The sequence below is a fragment of the Nannobrachium achirus genome, assembly GCF_963921795.1.
Source record: "Nannobrachium achirus genome assembly, chromosome: 14".
Lineage (NCBI taxonomy): Eukaryota > Metazoa > Chordata > Actinopteri > Myctophiformes > Myctophidae > Nannobrachium > Nannobrachium achirus.
This window is the reverse complement of record NC_137821.1, coordinates 48,843,590-48,860,317: the sequence shown is the minus strand read 5'-3', so window position 1 is coordinate 48,860,317 and position 16,728 is coordinate 48,843,590. Positions and strand designations below refer to the sequence as shown.

The following is a 16,728-nucleotide window of genomic DNA, read 5'->3' as shown; positions in this document are numbered from 1 at the left end:
ACAGAGGGAGGGAGCAAGCGAGGGAGAGAGGTGTTTCCTCCATAATAAAAAACCCTAACCCTAACCCAGTTGTACAATACCCGTTGGATCTGTCCCTTTTATGCCCATATAAGGTGTTCCATGTCCAGGTCAGTCTGTGACGTCATCTCCAAATTTGGGCACTGTAGTGATGTCAGTCAGTGATGTACTGTAAGCTGGGCTTTGTTGTTGTCAGTTGGGCATTGTTACCATGGTGGCGACACTGTTTAGTATCAGTGATGTCAGCATGCAGACAGACCGCGGACAGACATTAGGTCAATTAATAGTTAATACATCATGTAATCTTTGTATGTTTCCTACTTACTGTAAGTATCAGTGTACTGCAAATGTTGGACCAAGGTAATTGCATCTTCCAGTGCTACACCCATCTATTCGTATATATAGTCTTGTGTTGTGTCGTGGCTCAAAACTTTTGACCGTTTTGGTCGCAAATGCACCTTAATTTGAATCTGTGCCACCTAAACAGATTTGGGACCAAAACAATTGAGTGAATCAAAATGCAAAAAGGCCAATTTAATGACAAATACCCATGTTATATTTTCATTGCAATTATTGTATGAACTAGAAATGACCACTATTATGTTATAACATTGTTTTAATGAATGTAAAAAGTCAATTGCATGTTGTAGCTCCTTATTCTTTTAAAGCGGTAGCACCAGTTCTAACAAATTAAAGCCATGTGTGTACACATATATGCCACTATATAATAATGAGTAATTGATTTCTGTGATTACTATAATGTGTAGCCTATTTTGTTCAATGTGAATTGTATAAAAGACTAATAAACACTTGAACAACAAAAGGGCATGTAACTGCAATTTATATTCCTGTTTGATTGTTGATGTATTTCCTGTTTGATTATTGATGTATTTCTGTGTGTGTGTGTGTGTGTGTGTGTGTGTGTGTGTGTGTGTGTGTGTGTGTGTGTGTGTGTGCGCGCGCGTGTGTGTGCGCGCGTGTGTGTGTGCTTAGGTTGGCCTGGAAGGGTGGCGACATGAATTAATGTCCCAGTCCGGCCCTATCCATGTAATCATTTTTTTGTCTTCTCTTCACCAACTTTCAACTCAATGTGAGTCGTCTACAACTTTCATCAACCGCTTTAAGACGTGTAAAAAAGGTCTAAAGAAGAGGAGGAAAAGAAAGAGGAGATGTGGGAGTGAGGCAGGGGGAGGAAAAAGGGGAAAAAAACATGTCAAGGATAGCATATTTAATCCTCAATTAATCTAATATATTTATTATGTTCATTAACATCTCCCGAACATTAGGCTAGTAGTGTTAGTATTGCTATCATTTTCAACTATCTGACTAGTATTCATTATGGGTTAAATTACAGTCTTGTGTCTACACTTTCCACACAACATTTCAGAGTCTCCCCCGTCTCCAGTGTCAGATTACACTGAGAGGCAGGGGACTGTCTGTCACCTTTTGACCTGTGTGGAGATACAGAGAGAAGGACAGGGGGGAGAGGAATGTGTTGGGTGTATCCTGTTTTTGTGCGCTCTCTCTCTCTCTCTCTCTCTCTCTCTCTCTCTCTCTCTCTCTCTCTCTCATGGGTGGATAGAGGATCCAACCAGTTCCGTGTTTTCCGTCAATATCAAGGGTGAATAGCAGTGCTTTTGTTTTGTTTCAATATCTGGATATATTTGTAAAACGGGTGGTGCCACGGTTAACAACATCCATCCTAAAGTTTTCCATCAGAGTGTGAAGAACAGAGTTGTAGCAGTGATGCAGACCACCATGTTGGAGCCTGTGATCAAGTTACACAGAATAGGTAGGCTACTGTATGTGCTGTTATGTTCACTGTTAACATTTTGTCTAAGAGGAATGTACTGTTTTACTAACATCTAGTAGTCTAATGCTGTAAAACTGTTTGTTATGTTCATTGCAAACATTTACTCTAAATTACTCCCCAGGATTCCGAGAATACAGATACAGTATCATGGCTGATTTGATAGCTACAGATCTTCCATTTCAATGTGTTGACTGTTGTTGGTTATGGTGACTGTATTAGTTATATCAATATGGTCTTATATTGATGGCAGAACAAATTTCTGTTTTGTGCTATATCATACTAGAAAGCGATCAGACAAATGCAGAGAATATTCTATACATGTATATAAATGATAATAAGCAGCTAGTTAAAGGTGTGTGTGTGTGTGTGTGTGTGTGTGTGTGTGTGTGTGTGTGTGTGTGTGTGTGTGTGTGTGTTGTGTGTGTTAATACGGTATAGAAATGACATGGTAATATCTGTTCATATTATTCATTTATTTGTTTCTTTGTTAAATTTCTTTATAGATCCAGAACTAACCATGAAACATTTGACATCCCGCTCTAACAACGGCCATCCTGGAGTTGTAGCAGTGATGCAGACCACCATGTTGAAACCTGTGATCAAGTTACACAGAATAGGTATGTAGGCCTACCCTAAAGCTACAGCAGTATTGATCAGGGTCCAGTCAGTGTTAATTAATGTTTTTAGTTTTACTGTGTTTGGACTGTGATATTTACTGCAGTGACACAGCGCCAGTAAGCCTACTGTGCACAAGGAAGGAAACATTACTGACTTTACCGACAGCCATCTCTCAAATAGTTTGAAAACAATGTTTATGATACAATCATGTTCAAATGATCTGGAAATTAAACCACGGTTTGGCTTGTTTTTGCCTTTCCCGCTCTTTTGCAGAGAAGCAAGGTCCTGAGCGGAAGCACAATACAAAGCAGCCTACCGACACCCGGGTTGGTATGAGGACGCCAGGGATCCGGGCCGGGAATTACCCTCTCTCCGAGCGGCAGCAGGTGGCCTTGCTCAAGAAAATGACAGCTGAAGAGTCCGTCAACAGTCCAGGTAGGTGCTTTCAATAGAGGCTCTGTGTCCATTATATCCATATCCATTGCCTTGTATAGTTTTATTTATTGACATTGTGTTGTGTGTAGCTGCTAAATGAACACCCAAAAACTAAATTACCTGGAAATGTTGCTTTTCATCCAAAGTGTCTCTAGGTGGCTACTATGACTATGATGTTTCACATTACGGTATATATCAAACGCAACTCACTAACTTACTAACCGAACTATTGGGAGTGTAGCGTTACTTCGACATTCTATAGTTGGACGTCACATTCATCCGACACTGGTGAATGTAACCTGGTGAAATGCTAACCTGCCAGCGCTGATGAATGCTAACCTGGTGAATGCTACTATGCCTATACCTGACCCTAACCCTTACCATAATATATCGGAATATCAAGATTTTACCAAACTATTCATAAGGTTGTCTTAACTCACTTACTGCCAATTAAAAATGCCCTCGAGTGGCATTAGTGCCAGCCCTCTCCATAGACTTCCATGTAATTTGTAGTGCACAGATCATGCACACCCATGCACAGATCATGCACCATGTTTGTGCAGGCTGTTCACAGCTTTCAAACAAAAAAAAAAGATTGGAAATCTTGGCACTGTATGAGGACCGAGTCCGGTTTCGAAACCGGACTCAAGGATTACAACCCTGGTTTTTTACTATGTTCACTGTAAACATTTATCTAATATTAGATTTTGGCATATTGAGTAGGTTCGGAAAAGTAACTTTGGTCCATTATATTTTCCATTTAATAATACCAATTGGTATTGTGTTTTATATCATTTTTATCATACAGCTTGTAAGTATCGAGCATCCGTGGAATGAGTAGCACAGCAAAATGTGTAGGTAGCGCCCCCCCAAAAATATGACAAAGTAACAAAGTGACATAATGTTCTGAACTCAGTTCAGAGAAAAGGAGAGGGATAAGTACAGATCCCTGGGGGACTCCGGGTGGGAGGGTGTGGAGGAATGACTGCAGAGTGGGAGGCAGCCTGGGCAGCATGTGATGCTTCTGTGACTAAAAGAAGTGCCATTTCCATGGCTGGTTTAAATCCCGACTGGTTGGGATCCAGCAGGTTGTTCTGTGAGAGATGGAGAGAGAGCTGGTTAGAGACAACACAAGCTGTACCTCGTAAAGGTGACCAAAGGTGTGTGTGTGTGTGTGTGTGTGTGTGTGTGTGTGTGTGTGTGTGTGTGTGTGTGTGTGTGTGTGTGTGTGTGTGTGTGTTGATGAACAATGTTGAGGCTTTTAATACGGTATAGAAATGATATGGTAATATTTCCACATTATTCATTTATTTATGTTTTAGTTTGTTTTTTTGTTTGTTTGTTACATTTCTTTATAGATCCGGAACTTGTCATGACACATTTGACTTCCCGCTCTAAAGGCCATTCCATACTTTGACCGAAACCGCCGTTTTCGGTCAAAAGGTCCTTTTCTACCATAAAATTATATCCCTCGGGACTTCTGAAAAGCATTGGACCGAACGGGAGTTCAGAAATTTGCACGTCGGAAAACACAACTCACCGAACATTTCGGTCATAGTATGGAGAGGCCTTGACAACGGCCGTCCTAAAGTCTCCCCTAATCATAGAGTGAAGAACAGAGTTTTAGCAGTGATGCAGACCACCATGTTGAAACCTGTGATCAAGTTACACAGAATAGGTATGTTCTCTTATGCCGACAGCAGCCTTGAACAGGATCCAGTGTTAGTTAAAGTTTTCAGTTTTGCTGTTTGGCCTGTGATATTTACTGCAGTGCCAGTCTTCTTCTTCTTTCGTGTGTCATCATCAGATGCCCAGATCAGTAGCGCACAGCCAGGCCCTCGTCTCAGGCCCCACATCGAAGAGGCCGGCCTCCGAGGTTGGTTTATACAGAGGACAGGCGTTGATTATGTGGTCAGCGGTCTGCTCTGGCTCCCCACACTCACATGCTGCTCCGGCGGCCAAGCCCCACTTTTGCATGGACGCTTTGAAGCGTCCGACCCCAGTTCTCAGGCGGTTCAGCAGAGTCCATTGCCGGTGTGGCAGTTCCTCTCCTTTGATGCCGCCTCCCGGGTCCTGGATGTAACAGTGGATGCGTGTTGGCCTGGCCGACTCCCACTCCCGCTTCCAGGCTGCCGCCAACCATGCCTCTGTAGACTGGTCCTCAGGGGTGGACCTGAGCAGATCTTGTGCTGCCCTGCTGTACGGGTGACGGGACTTAAGTCTATTCAGAGGCAGCACTGGTGTGGTGATGTTGTGCAGGATATGCCAGTCATGTCGTTGGGCTTTCCTTGCGAGGGCAAGGACAGCAGCCTCTCGTCGAAGGCCGGCCGGGGAGATTCCTGCTAATACTGGCAGTGTGGAACACGGGGTGGGCTTTAGGCAGCCAGTTATGGTCCTAAGAGCGTTGTTTATGGCAATGTCGACCTTCCTGACGTGTGGGCTTCTGCACCAGGCTGGAGCACAGTATTCAGCTGCAGAGAACACCAGGGCTTGCGTGGAGACTGCAAGAGAAGGTGCAGTGCCAGTAAGCCTACTGTGTGCAAGGAAGGAAACATTACTGGAAACATTACTGACCTTTTTTCTTTTCTTTCTTTTTTTTTCTTCTTTTTTTTGCCCCACATCATCCGACTGGCTGGGTTGGACCCGCCAGGGGTCGGTATTGTGACACCCCTGAGCTCAGATAGCGGTAAGGCCATGGGGGAACCAAATGGCTGCTTAAGCGGAACTGCGATTTTGGCCACAGCTCTGATAATTCTATGAATGACATCACCACCAACAAGTGAGACCCGGTATAAACAGAGTGCCAACTTGGCCACCCACATACATACAGACAGCACTCATTACCCTACTTGCGCGCTCTGCTGGTCGCACTTATGTCGTTTTCATCGGAAAGTGACTATGAGAGCACGCAAGATGCGCTGAAAAAGCAATAGCTGAATCAATACTTATCCACATGTCTGTTATTGTTGAATTTGACTTAATATAACCTATACTAATGGGATGTGTATTCCTTCATTCCAGACCAGTCTATGGATTCCAGACTGCAGGTGAAGATGAACTCTCCAGACAGGTCTGTTTCTGTTAAACAGAAGGAACATGGAGACCACCAGGACCTCGGTACGTGTCATGCTTTCTGTTTCGTTCCTTTTGTTTCCCTGTTTGTTCTTCTTTTTTCTGATCATTCACTTCTAAAATAAAACTGGAGATTACTATTGGAAATTACTATATTTTATTTCTCTCCTGAAAAAAGAGAAAACGATTGAAAAACTGACATTTTGTGTATTATAGGCTTTGAACTGCTTTGAACTGTAAATGCATCAGGCCCTTATCAAGTTTGTGTTTTCTATCTTAGATTCCTGTCCTGTCCTGTCCCCAGTAAAAACAAAACCATGGTGTTGTAACCAATGTGGACAAAGCTTTACTTCACGTTATTATCTCAAAGTACACAAGCAAATTCACACCGGAGAGAACCCTCACTGCTGTGAAGAATGTGGGAAAATCTTCACTAAAAAATCTAGCCTTGTGCAGCACAAGAAGATTCACACTGGAGAGAGGGCTCACAGCTGTGACCAGTGTGGGAAAAGGTTCACTCTAAAGACGGATCTGAAAAAACACCTAAAAATACACACTGGAGAGAAGCCTTACTGCTGTGACCAGTGTAGTAAAAGGTTCATTGATATCTATCATCTCAAAGCACACCAGAAAAGTCACACTGGAGAGAAGCCTTATTGCTGTGACCAGTGTGGGAAAAGCTTTTCTATGAAACGTTATCTCATTATACATCAGCGAATGCACACAGGTGAGAAACCTTACAGCTGTAACCATTGTGGGGAAAGGTTTACTCAATCCAGTAATCTCAAAACACACCAGAGAATGCACACTGGGGAGAAGCCTTACTGCTGTGACCAGTGTGGGAAAAGCTTCAGACAAAGGACTCACCTCGTGACACACAAGAGAATTCACACTGGAGAGAAACGTTACTGCTGTGACCAATGTGGGAAAAGGTTTGACGACAAGGGTCGTCTCAAAGACCACCAGAGAATTCACACTGGAGAGAAGCCTTACAGCTGTGACACGTGTTCTAAAATGTTCAGTACATTTTCTAATCTCAAAACACACCAAGTATTACATACGGGACAGAAATCTCACTCCTGTGACCAGTGTGGGAAAAGCTACACCTTAGGATCTCAGCTTAAAATTCACCAAAGATTTCACACTGGAGAGAAGCCTTATTGCTGTGACCAGTGTGGGACACGGTTCACTTTAGGGTCTCAGCTTAAACGTCACCAGAAAATTCACCAGAAGAAGATTCATACAGGAGATAAGCCTTACTCTTGTGACCAGTGTGGCAAAATGTTAAGTACAGTGGCTGCTTTAAAAAATCACCAGATGATTCACTCTGGAGAGAAACCATACAGTTGTGACCAGTGTTGGAAAAGGTTTATTCTAAAGGCAGATCTCAAAACACATCAAAGAATTCACACTGGAGAGAAACCTTACTGCTGTACCCAGTGTGCAAAGAGGTTCACTACAAGTTGTGCGCTCAAAGAACACCAGAGAATTCACACCGGAGAGAAATCTTACTGCTGTGACCAGTGTGGGAAACATTTCCGCAGATTGTATCACCTAAAACTACACAAGGTAACTCATACTGGAGAGAGGTCATTCAGCTGTGAGCAGTGTGGGAAAACCTTCACTCAAAAGCCAGGTCTTGTACAACACCAGAGAATGCACAGTGGAGAGAAGCCTTACAGCTGTGACCAGTGTGGGAAAAGGTTCGCTCAAAAGTCTGGCCTTGTACAACACCAGATGATTCACTCTGGACAGAAGCCTCACAGCTGTGAACAGTGTGGGAAAAGCTTTGCTCTAAAGGCGGATCTCAAAAAACACCAAAGAATTCACAGTGGAGAGAAACCTTATTGCTGTGAACAGTGTGGGAAAAAGTCCACTACAGCGTCTAGTCATAAAGTACACCAGAGAACTCACACTGGTGAGAAGCCATTCAGCTGTGCAACGTGTGGGAAGGGTTTTATTCAGCATGGAAGTTTAAAAACTCATCGGTGCATCCATACTGGAGAGCTTACTGCTGTGACCCATCCAGGACCATCTCTGTTAAACCACCCGATCCACATTGAATCACTGCATTGGATGCAAAGGAATTACTTTAAAATCAGCTCATGTTATGGGGCGGAATTGTACAACTCCAGCAATTCTTGACACCGGAGTTATCGGAATTACCCCAGGATCTCCATTCAACGACAACGCTCCTCCATTCGCTGTTCTCTCGGCCACACGCCCACCTCTTTCGGGGGCAGAGGGCAGAGCCTCCGTGAGCGGTCCTGGAAGGAGGGGGCGAGTTGCTATGGCAACCGTGGGCTAGGTCACATGACCATTTCATATTGTTGTTGTTTTGGCATTTATATGCATTTTGATAACATTTATAGCGTTATTTTTATCATGTATTTTTATTTTATTTTCTCACAGTGAATTTGTGTGCTTTTGTGTGCATTTATTCATGTATTCATTTATTCATTCATGTATTATTTATTTCTTGCCAAAGAAAACGACATGGCCTGATGGCCATGATCGTGTTTAATAACTAATTATTTGATGTTATTTATAATGATGTGGTTTATAAACGTTTATTCATTAATTAGAAAGCCATTATTAAAACACTCCGGTGAGAACGGAAGTTTGTCGCGCAGGCGGAAGTTGCGTCACTGTAACAGGCTTCAATGTTTACAGACGTGACCATGGAAGCTGCTCCGCTCTCTTTATATAGTTTATTGCCGTTTTATTAACAATTAATACCCATTTGGACTAACGTTAACATTTAGCTACAATATGTGATCATATATGTAATAGAAAAGAACGCCTATTTAATCTTGCAACGTTGTACCATGCACTGGAAACTAGCTTGTTTTTCTTCTGCTGTTCATCACAGCCATTGACAATCAAAACCATGTAAGTATTTGTTCAAAATACGTTTTAATGACTATCTGACTATCCAGCGATTTCGGCTCTGTATGTACTGTAGCCTGTTACCTTTGTGTGTTTAATGTGCAGCTTTCTGCAAAGTTCTATTTTGTTCACTGGCTTGTGTAGCCTCCGTTAGCATGTTAGCTTCCGTCTATGCTAATAAGCATAGAATTGAGACATTGTTGTTTATTGATCAACATTTCCATCCCCACAATGCCTTGTTTAGACTCATGGATGTTGTAGTAGATCAGGGGTTTTCAACAGGTGGTCCATGGACCACTGGTGGTCCCTGGAAGGGTGCCAGCCAGGTGGTCCCCAGTTATATGTAGAGTTGGTAACCAAATGGACCCTTATAGATATTGAAATCTCAAGAGTTAACGTATTGTTATATATCTGCATTAATGTTGCCTGTTATCTCTCCTATGGTAGCAATATGAATACCGGTAGCATGGAGTTGTCTAATGGTATGGTAGTCCATTGGTTGAGAAACAGTGAGACAGTGAGAGGTGTACTGTATAGACATGGAATGCATATATAAAGCTCATATATCCCTCCTCCCATGGTCCCCATGTTGATTCTTAGTGAGGGTGGTGGTCCTTGGCTCATAATCAGTTGAAAACCTGTTGTATAATGACCAGCAGTGTGATGAGACGTTTTTTTGTCCATTTTGGAGTGATAAAAAAGTCTGGTTGGATGTGAATTTGACTGACCTTTTCCAGAGGCTATTTGCAATGCATACTCTGTTGTGTTGAGCCATGTGACATCACAATGCAACGTTTTTATAGTACCATATCATGTTCTATTTGTCAGCACACTTGATTATTGTTACAATTTGGGGAGTGAGATGTGTGTAATAGTGTGTAAGTCAGTTAAATGCTGCTTAAATTAGAGCTGACACCAGCCAGACCTGTTGAGCTTAAAGATGAGTTGGCATGTACAACTTGGAGCATGATAACATTTTGTTTCTAAACATATTAAGCACAGTTTGGAGCATTCTTGTCTAGATGTAGGCTAGGTCCTAACCAAATGAACCCTGCATGATGCTATTGGCAGAGATATAGCAGCCCAGCTCACAACATGATGCCACTGTGTAATCAAAACTACTTTCCAATGTTTTGTTTGCTCCTCTGATAAAGGCAATAGCTATAGATTGAGTGAATCGGTCAGTCTGGTCAGGTCAAACTAATTCATCACAGAATTCACAGTAAACCGTGTTATTTTGCCATGCATCAATCCTCCAAAATGAGATAATTGTGACGATTAGCTCCAATAGTTGCGATCTGAACTGTACTACCGTGAAGCTGTACCTTTTTCGATGCAAACTTTTAATAGAGTCTTCAATCAATCAATCAATGAGGCGGAGTGGCTAGCTTCTAGATCTGCTCATTTCAAATAGCAAAGAGGTTAAATGCTATAGGGCTAATTCTTTGGTGGAGATGTACATACATACAGCACATAACGCTGCGCGCTAATTCAAACTGTGTTCAGAGCGACCATGTGACCATACTGTATAATACATGATCACTTTGGGGTGTGTCAGAGGAAAATGTTCAATCATAAACAGTAATGAATCCTTTGTATTGCAGATGGACAGAAGATTGCCGTCAGACTGTCGCCATGATTGGTCAGAAGATCAAACTGAAGGTGGAAGACTTCAACACCTCCACTACGGCAGCTAACCCAACCCCTGGACTACCATCAAATACTCCAGGTTGAGGATCCCATCTGGTCATCAATGTCAAAAGGGCATCTGAGGAGAAGTGTACTTGTTAGAGGACTGCATGGCAGGAAAGCGGTTCTACGAGAGACAAATTGAAGAAATGGCAAATGCCTCCTGGCAGTCTGCATTCAATGACATGTAGACAGGACAAAGGGTTATGCACAGTCACTCCCTGGTGACTCTGACGCGACCGCAGTTTTCACAGGGACCCTGAGCACAACGCTGGGGGCCGATGGGCAAGGAGGGTCGCCGCAGACGGGCTGTGTTGTTGGAGGCGAACGAACCTTTGCAACGGAAATAGTGTAATATGTACACGTTAGGAAGCATATTTGGAAAAGTAAACGTATATTGTGTATTTTAAGAATAGCTTTTTATGCTACTCAGCTTTCCATTTTGCAAAAATGCCTAGATGAGGAACCCGCCCCTGATATAAAATTATGAGAGGCCCTCTTCCGATTTCGTAAGAGACTCGTCGCCAAATGCACGATATTTAAAAGGTATTTGGATGATAGGATGATAGGATGATAACCCCTTCTTCCCACTACTAGACTAATACGGATTAATATTGTCTGTGTTATTGGTTACAACCACAATTATTCACGTGTGGCAAGATCGCGGTTCCACTAGCTTTTTCAGAAGTTAATTTAATGTTTCCCATTTAATGATTTACTTATGCCGTGATGCACGCAACTGTTTCCCCAGGTTTTAAGGACTTATTTTAGTTGTTTCTCATAAGCGCGCATCCGTTGCAGAGGTCCTTTCTCCTCCAACAACACAGCCCAGCCCGTCTGCCGCGACCCTCCTTGCCCATCGTTCCTGGGAAAACCGTGGTCGTCATTCTAGCACCAGTACAGACCATGCGGAGGAGGAGGCAGTGATACAGACACCTATGGATTACTCACCACATGGATATAATGTTTTTGTTGTATTCATGACCCAATAATTCAATTTTAACAGAGGGCGAGTCATTTTTGGGGTGAACGACTCCTTTATGAAGCACGGCTAGAGCCAGAGTTCATCAATATATCCGTAAACCGGACACATTTTGTCTGTGAGTACACAGACAAATGTGTCTAGATTTTCTTTTTCACCCACCATTTATAATTTTCTTATTTTGATCATAAGACCCAATTGCAATTACTGAATGTCAAGTCTCCAGGTTTTCTTCAGAAGATGTTTGACACTTATTTACTATGACACTATGGCATATTAGTGCAAGGACCACCATAACACTGAGTGTGTACAAAATGGTGAAATGGTTTTGTTGGGCGTCTATGCGAACCCAATTGGCCTGTGTTCCAGGGAGGGAAACTGGGCGGGGAGGGTGATGTTGGTCATTGCATGTACTCCAGTCCGGACCTACAGGCTTACAAAAGAGCTGGTTTGATGGGCTGAACAAATACTGTAGCATTCGATTACATAAACATGTAAGTGTATGAATGGGTTTCAAATGTAGCCCCACACCTGCCTGCCCTACAAAGGCAGAGTGCAGTAACTACGTTTTCGGACACACCGACTTATTTGTGTCGCCCAAAGGTCAAATTAGCCATCATGATATTTGGGGGATGAGCAATTAGCTCAAGAACTTAAATGCCTTTATCTCTTTTGGTGAAATTCAGGAACGTAGTTACTGCACTCTGCCTTTGTAGGGAGACCAGCCATGTTGAGAACCGACATGCGTTTCACAAATTGAAACACCTCTGTAGGTCGTCAACAACTATGTTTGAAAGCCATGAATAAGTTACAACAGTCGAAATGGGTCAAAACAATTGTATATGGCATCTAATGGTTACAACTTGTAAGTGTTTTTGGTTTACCTTAATCCCAGCATACTAGTCTTTGCTGAATTGCTGTACAGTTGCAATGCACATAGCATCTTTTCAAGAAGCATTTGTATGAATGTTATGAGACAGTTAATACTGTATGTGTGTTACTACTCATTTTGGGTTATTGCAATAAACCAAATACCTGTTACCTCTTCTCCTTAATCCTTATTTCCACTTCTTTTATCAATGCTTAACAATGTCCGTTGTTAACTGAAAACATAAAGAAGCTTTAAGCATTATACATTTCAATGCAATATTTTACAGCTGATGAAATTGACTGACTGTTGCTTAGAGGTTCTTTTTAAAGATGCATGTCAATGTCATAAAAGTAGACTACACTGTTGGCACTGGATTTCATCAATAAAATGTTGACATAAATATGTATGTGACAGTGTCATTTACAATTGGGCAGTGTGGAAAGAATCTTTACCAAAATACAGTTGAGGTTGAGGTTTCCATATTTTATTCTATTTCTGGTTCCACTACATGAGGAACATAGTTTAGTACTCCACTACAATTACAGCTTTAGTTACTTTGAAGATCTGGGTGAAACAGACATACTTTAACTGATATGACGTAACTGAGGTTATGACATGAGAATGTGGACTAGCCAACACCAACTGGAGTATCATCTACTCTGTCCTATGCCGCATTAGGGTTTGCAGATCTGCATTGCTGCTTGTTCCGTTGTTAATTCAGTGTTTCAACGTAGGTGATCACCCTATTCCCCTATAGATGTGCCTTGCACTGGCTCCCACAGTGTCATTGTGTGATCCAACGTTTCTGATGTGGTCCTCCCTGTGCCATTTGTAGAATTCCCATGTCGATGATATAGGTGTACAGTATGTGTAAGTAATAGTGTAATAGATGTAATGGTGTAAATGGGTGTATAGTGTAACAGTGTAATAGTGTGTTATGACCCCCCTCTAGGCCACTAAGGGTGAGCTTCAAAAGTGGCATTTGAGATGTGTCATTTCCACTGTTCCACTGTGATTAGAAATGTTATGTGCGACTAGGAATACTGTACATGTGTCTCTTTGTCTCTGAAAACCACTGGTTTTGTCAATAGGGTGATAACCTCTATAACACCTCTATAACACCACCCTACACCTATACACCTATAACACCTATAGACTGTACACCAAGACAATCCATTGTAAACAACTTAATACTTATTTGGCATACTTTATAGCTCAAGATTATATTTGTTTTAGTTGACACATCTACTACCTCACTGACCTACAGTACACAATCCAGTGACGTTGAGAACAAGCCATTGCACTTTCTTAGTTTTAAATCCTTTTAGTTGAACTTGTATAACTGAACTGTACTGTTTTGTGATTATGCCCAAGTGTGTGATTGATTATCCAAAACTATGGCCCAAATAACTCCACAGGCATTATGGAGGAGCAGACAAGCGGGAAAAGGAACAAGTGATCCCAGACGTCAAAAGGCCCCAAACAGGAGAGACGCTCTGCAGTAGAGTTCCCCACACACAGATGTGCACAGCACACACATACCACACTGGTCAATTGAATTCCTGGACACACTGTCTAGGATTGAGACATCAGGACAGCGACTAGGGCCATATTTAAACACAGCAGTGACAGTTAGCTGTCACACAGAGAGCTCCACTTTCAAATATGACCTGTGACCTATGGCCTTGAGATCTCGATCCTCAAGCACTCCTCAAAATGGGACACATATTCATTTGGTGTGTAATAGTAATAGGATGTGTATTAGGCTTGTTTTCATCAACCTATCTCTCTATCTCTTTTCGGTCTAGGAGTCCTCAACAAGTACTATAGCATAGTATTACATTAAACATTACATATTAACATTTCTAATCACAGTGGAACAGTGGAAATGACATGTTGCGGCACATCTCAAATGCCACTTGAAGCTCACCCTTAGTGGCCTAGAGCAGTGGTTCTCAACCTTTTCAGGCCGTGACCCCCAAAAGAATTATATTTTAACTGGGGACCCCCCCCCCCACCCCCACACACACACACTCACACACACACACACCCTGACGAGCACTAGGAGTTGAGGCATTACATTTTGAATGAAATGGTTCTATTGTGAAAATAGCCGATCTACATGCTCACACCGCCTCACAACGCAAGGCCTTGTGAGCATGTAGATCAGCTATTTTCACAATTTCTGCCTCTAATGTTTGACAATTTGGCCAATGTTTAATTTGTCATTCTAGAGGAATTAAAAAGTCCTTAAATTGTCACTTTAGAAATGTACAGATACCGTCGATTCACATAATCTTTATGTTGGTTTGTTTACTGTTGAGTGAGAAAACAATGTTGCACATTAAGTTAATCATTTGGGGACCCCCCAAAATAATATGGGGACCCCCAGGGGGTCCTGACCCACAGGTTGAGAACCACTGGCCTAGAAGGGGGTCATAACACACTATTACACTGTTACACTATACACCCATTTACACCATTACATCTATTACACTATTACTTACACATACTGTACACCTATATCATCGACATGGGAATTCTACAAATGGCACAGGGAGGACCACATCAGAAACGTTGGATCACACAATGACACTGTGGGAGCCAGTGCAAGGCACATCTATAGGGGAATAGGGTGATCACCTACGTTGAAACACTGAATTAACAACGGAACAAGCAGCAATGCAGATCTGCAAACCCTAATGCGGCATAGGACAGAGTAGATGATACTCCAGTTGGTGTTGGCTAGTCCACATTCTCATGTCATAACCTCAGTTACGTCATATCAGTTAAAGTATGTCTGTTTCACCCAGATCTTCAAAGTAACTAAAGCTGTAATTGTAGTGGAGTACTAAACTATGTTCCTCATGTAGTGGAACCAGAAATAGAATAAAATATGGAAACCTCAACCTCAACTGTATTTTGGTAAAGATTCTTTCCACACTGCCCAATTGTAAATGACACTGTCACATACATATTTATGTCAACATTTTATTGATGAAATCCAGTGCCAACAGTGTAGTCTACTTTTATGACATTGACATGCATCTTTAAAAAGAACCTCTAAGCAACAGTCAGTCAATTTCATCAGCTGTAAAATATTGCATTGAAATGTATAATGCTTAAAGCTTCTTTATGTTTTCAGTTAACAACGGACATTGTTAAGCATTGATAAAAGAAGTGGAAATAAGGATTAAGGAGAAGAGGTAACAGGTATTTGGTTTATTGCAATAACCCAAAATGAGTAGTAACACACATACAGTATTAACTGTCTCATAACATTCATACAAATGCTTCTTGAAAAGATGCTATGTGCATTGCAACTGTACAGCAATTCAGCAAAGACTAGTATGCTGGGATTAAGGTAAACCAAAAACACTTACAAGTTGTAACCATTAGATGCCATATACAATTGTTTTGACCCATTTCGACTGTTGTAACTTATTCATGGCTTTCAAACATAGTTGTTGACGACCTACAGAGGTGTTTCAATTTGTGAAACGCATGTCGGTTCTCAACATGGCTGGTCTCCCTACAAAGGCAGAGTGCAGTAACTACGTTCCTGAATTTCACCAAAAGAGATAAAGGCATTTAAGTTCTTGAGCTAATTGCTCATCCCCCAAATATCATGATGGCTAATTTGACCTTTGGGCGACACAAATAAGTCGGTGTGTCCGAAAACGTAGTTACTGCACTCTGCCTTTGTAGGGCAGGCAGGTGTGGGGCTACATTTGAAACCCATTCATACACTTACATGTTTATGTAATCGAATGCTACAGTATTTGTTCAGCCCATCAAACCAGCTCTTTTGTAAGCCTGTAGGTCCGGACTGGAGTACATGCAATGACCAACATCACCCTCCCCGCCCAGTTTCCCTCCCTGGAACACAGGCCAATTGGGTTCGCATAGACGCCCAACAAAACCATTTCACCATTTTGTACACACTCAGTGTTATGGTGGTCCTTGCACTAATATGCCATAGTGTCATAGTAAATAAGTGTCAAACATCTTCTGAAGAAAACCTGGAGACTTGACATTCAGTAATTGCAATTGGGTCTTATGATCAAAATAAGAAAATTATAAATGGTGGGTGAAAAAGAAAATCTAGACACATTTGTCTGTGTACTCACAGACAAAATGTGTCCGGTTTACGGATATATTGATGAACTCTGGCTCTAGCCGTGCTTCATAAAGGAGTCGTTCACCCCAAAAATGACTCGCCCTCTGTTAAAATTGAATTATTGGGTCATGAATACAACAAAAACATTATATCCATGTGGTGAGTAATCCATAGGTGTCTGTATCACTGCCTCCTCCTCCGCATGGTCTGTACTGGTGCTA

General features: G+C 41.9%; 1 protein-coding gene across 1 annotated transcript; it reads left to right on the top strand.

The window, feature by feature from the left end:
• Nucleotides 1-1,706: 1,706 nt before the first annotated feature.
• LOC308298097 (uncharacterized protein) lies at nucleotides 1,707-8,264 on the top strand (the record flags this gene model as incomplete). The annotated part of the gene is made up of 6 exons (XM_080741654.1): nucleotides 1,707-1,810; nucleotides 2,335-2,448; nucleotides 2,723-2,884; nucleotides 5,906-6,001; nucleotides 6,237-6,311; nucleotides 8,128-8,264. The coding sequence occupies exons 1-6, from the start codon at nucleotides 1,765-1,767 to the stop codon at nucleotides 8,262-8,264; spliced, it is 630 nt and encodes a 209-aa protein (XP_080597780.1). The 5' UTR covers nucleotides 1,707-1,764.
• Nucleotides 8,265-16,728: the final 8,464 nt, after the last annotated feature.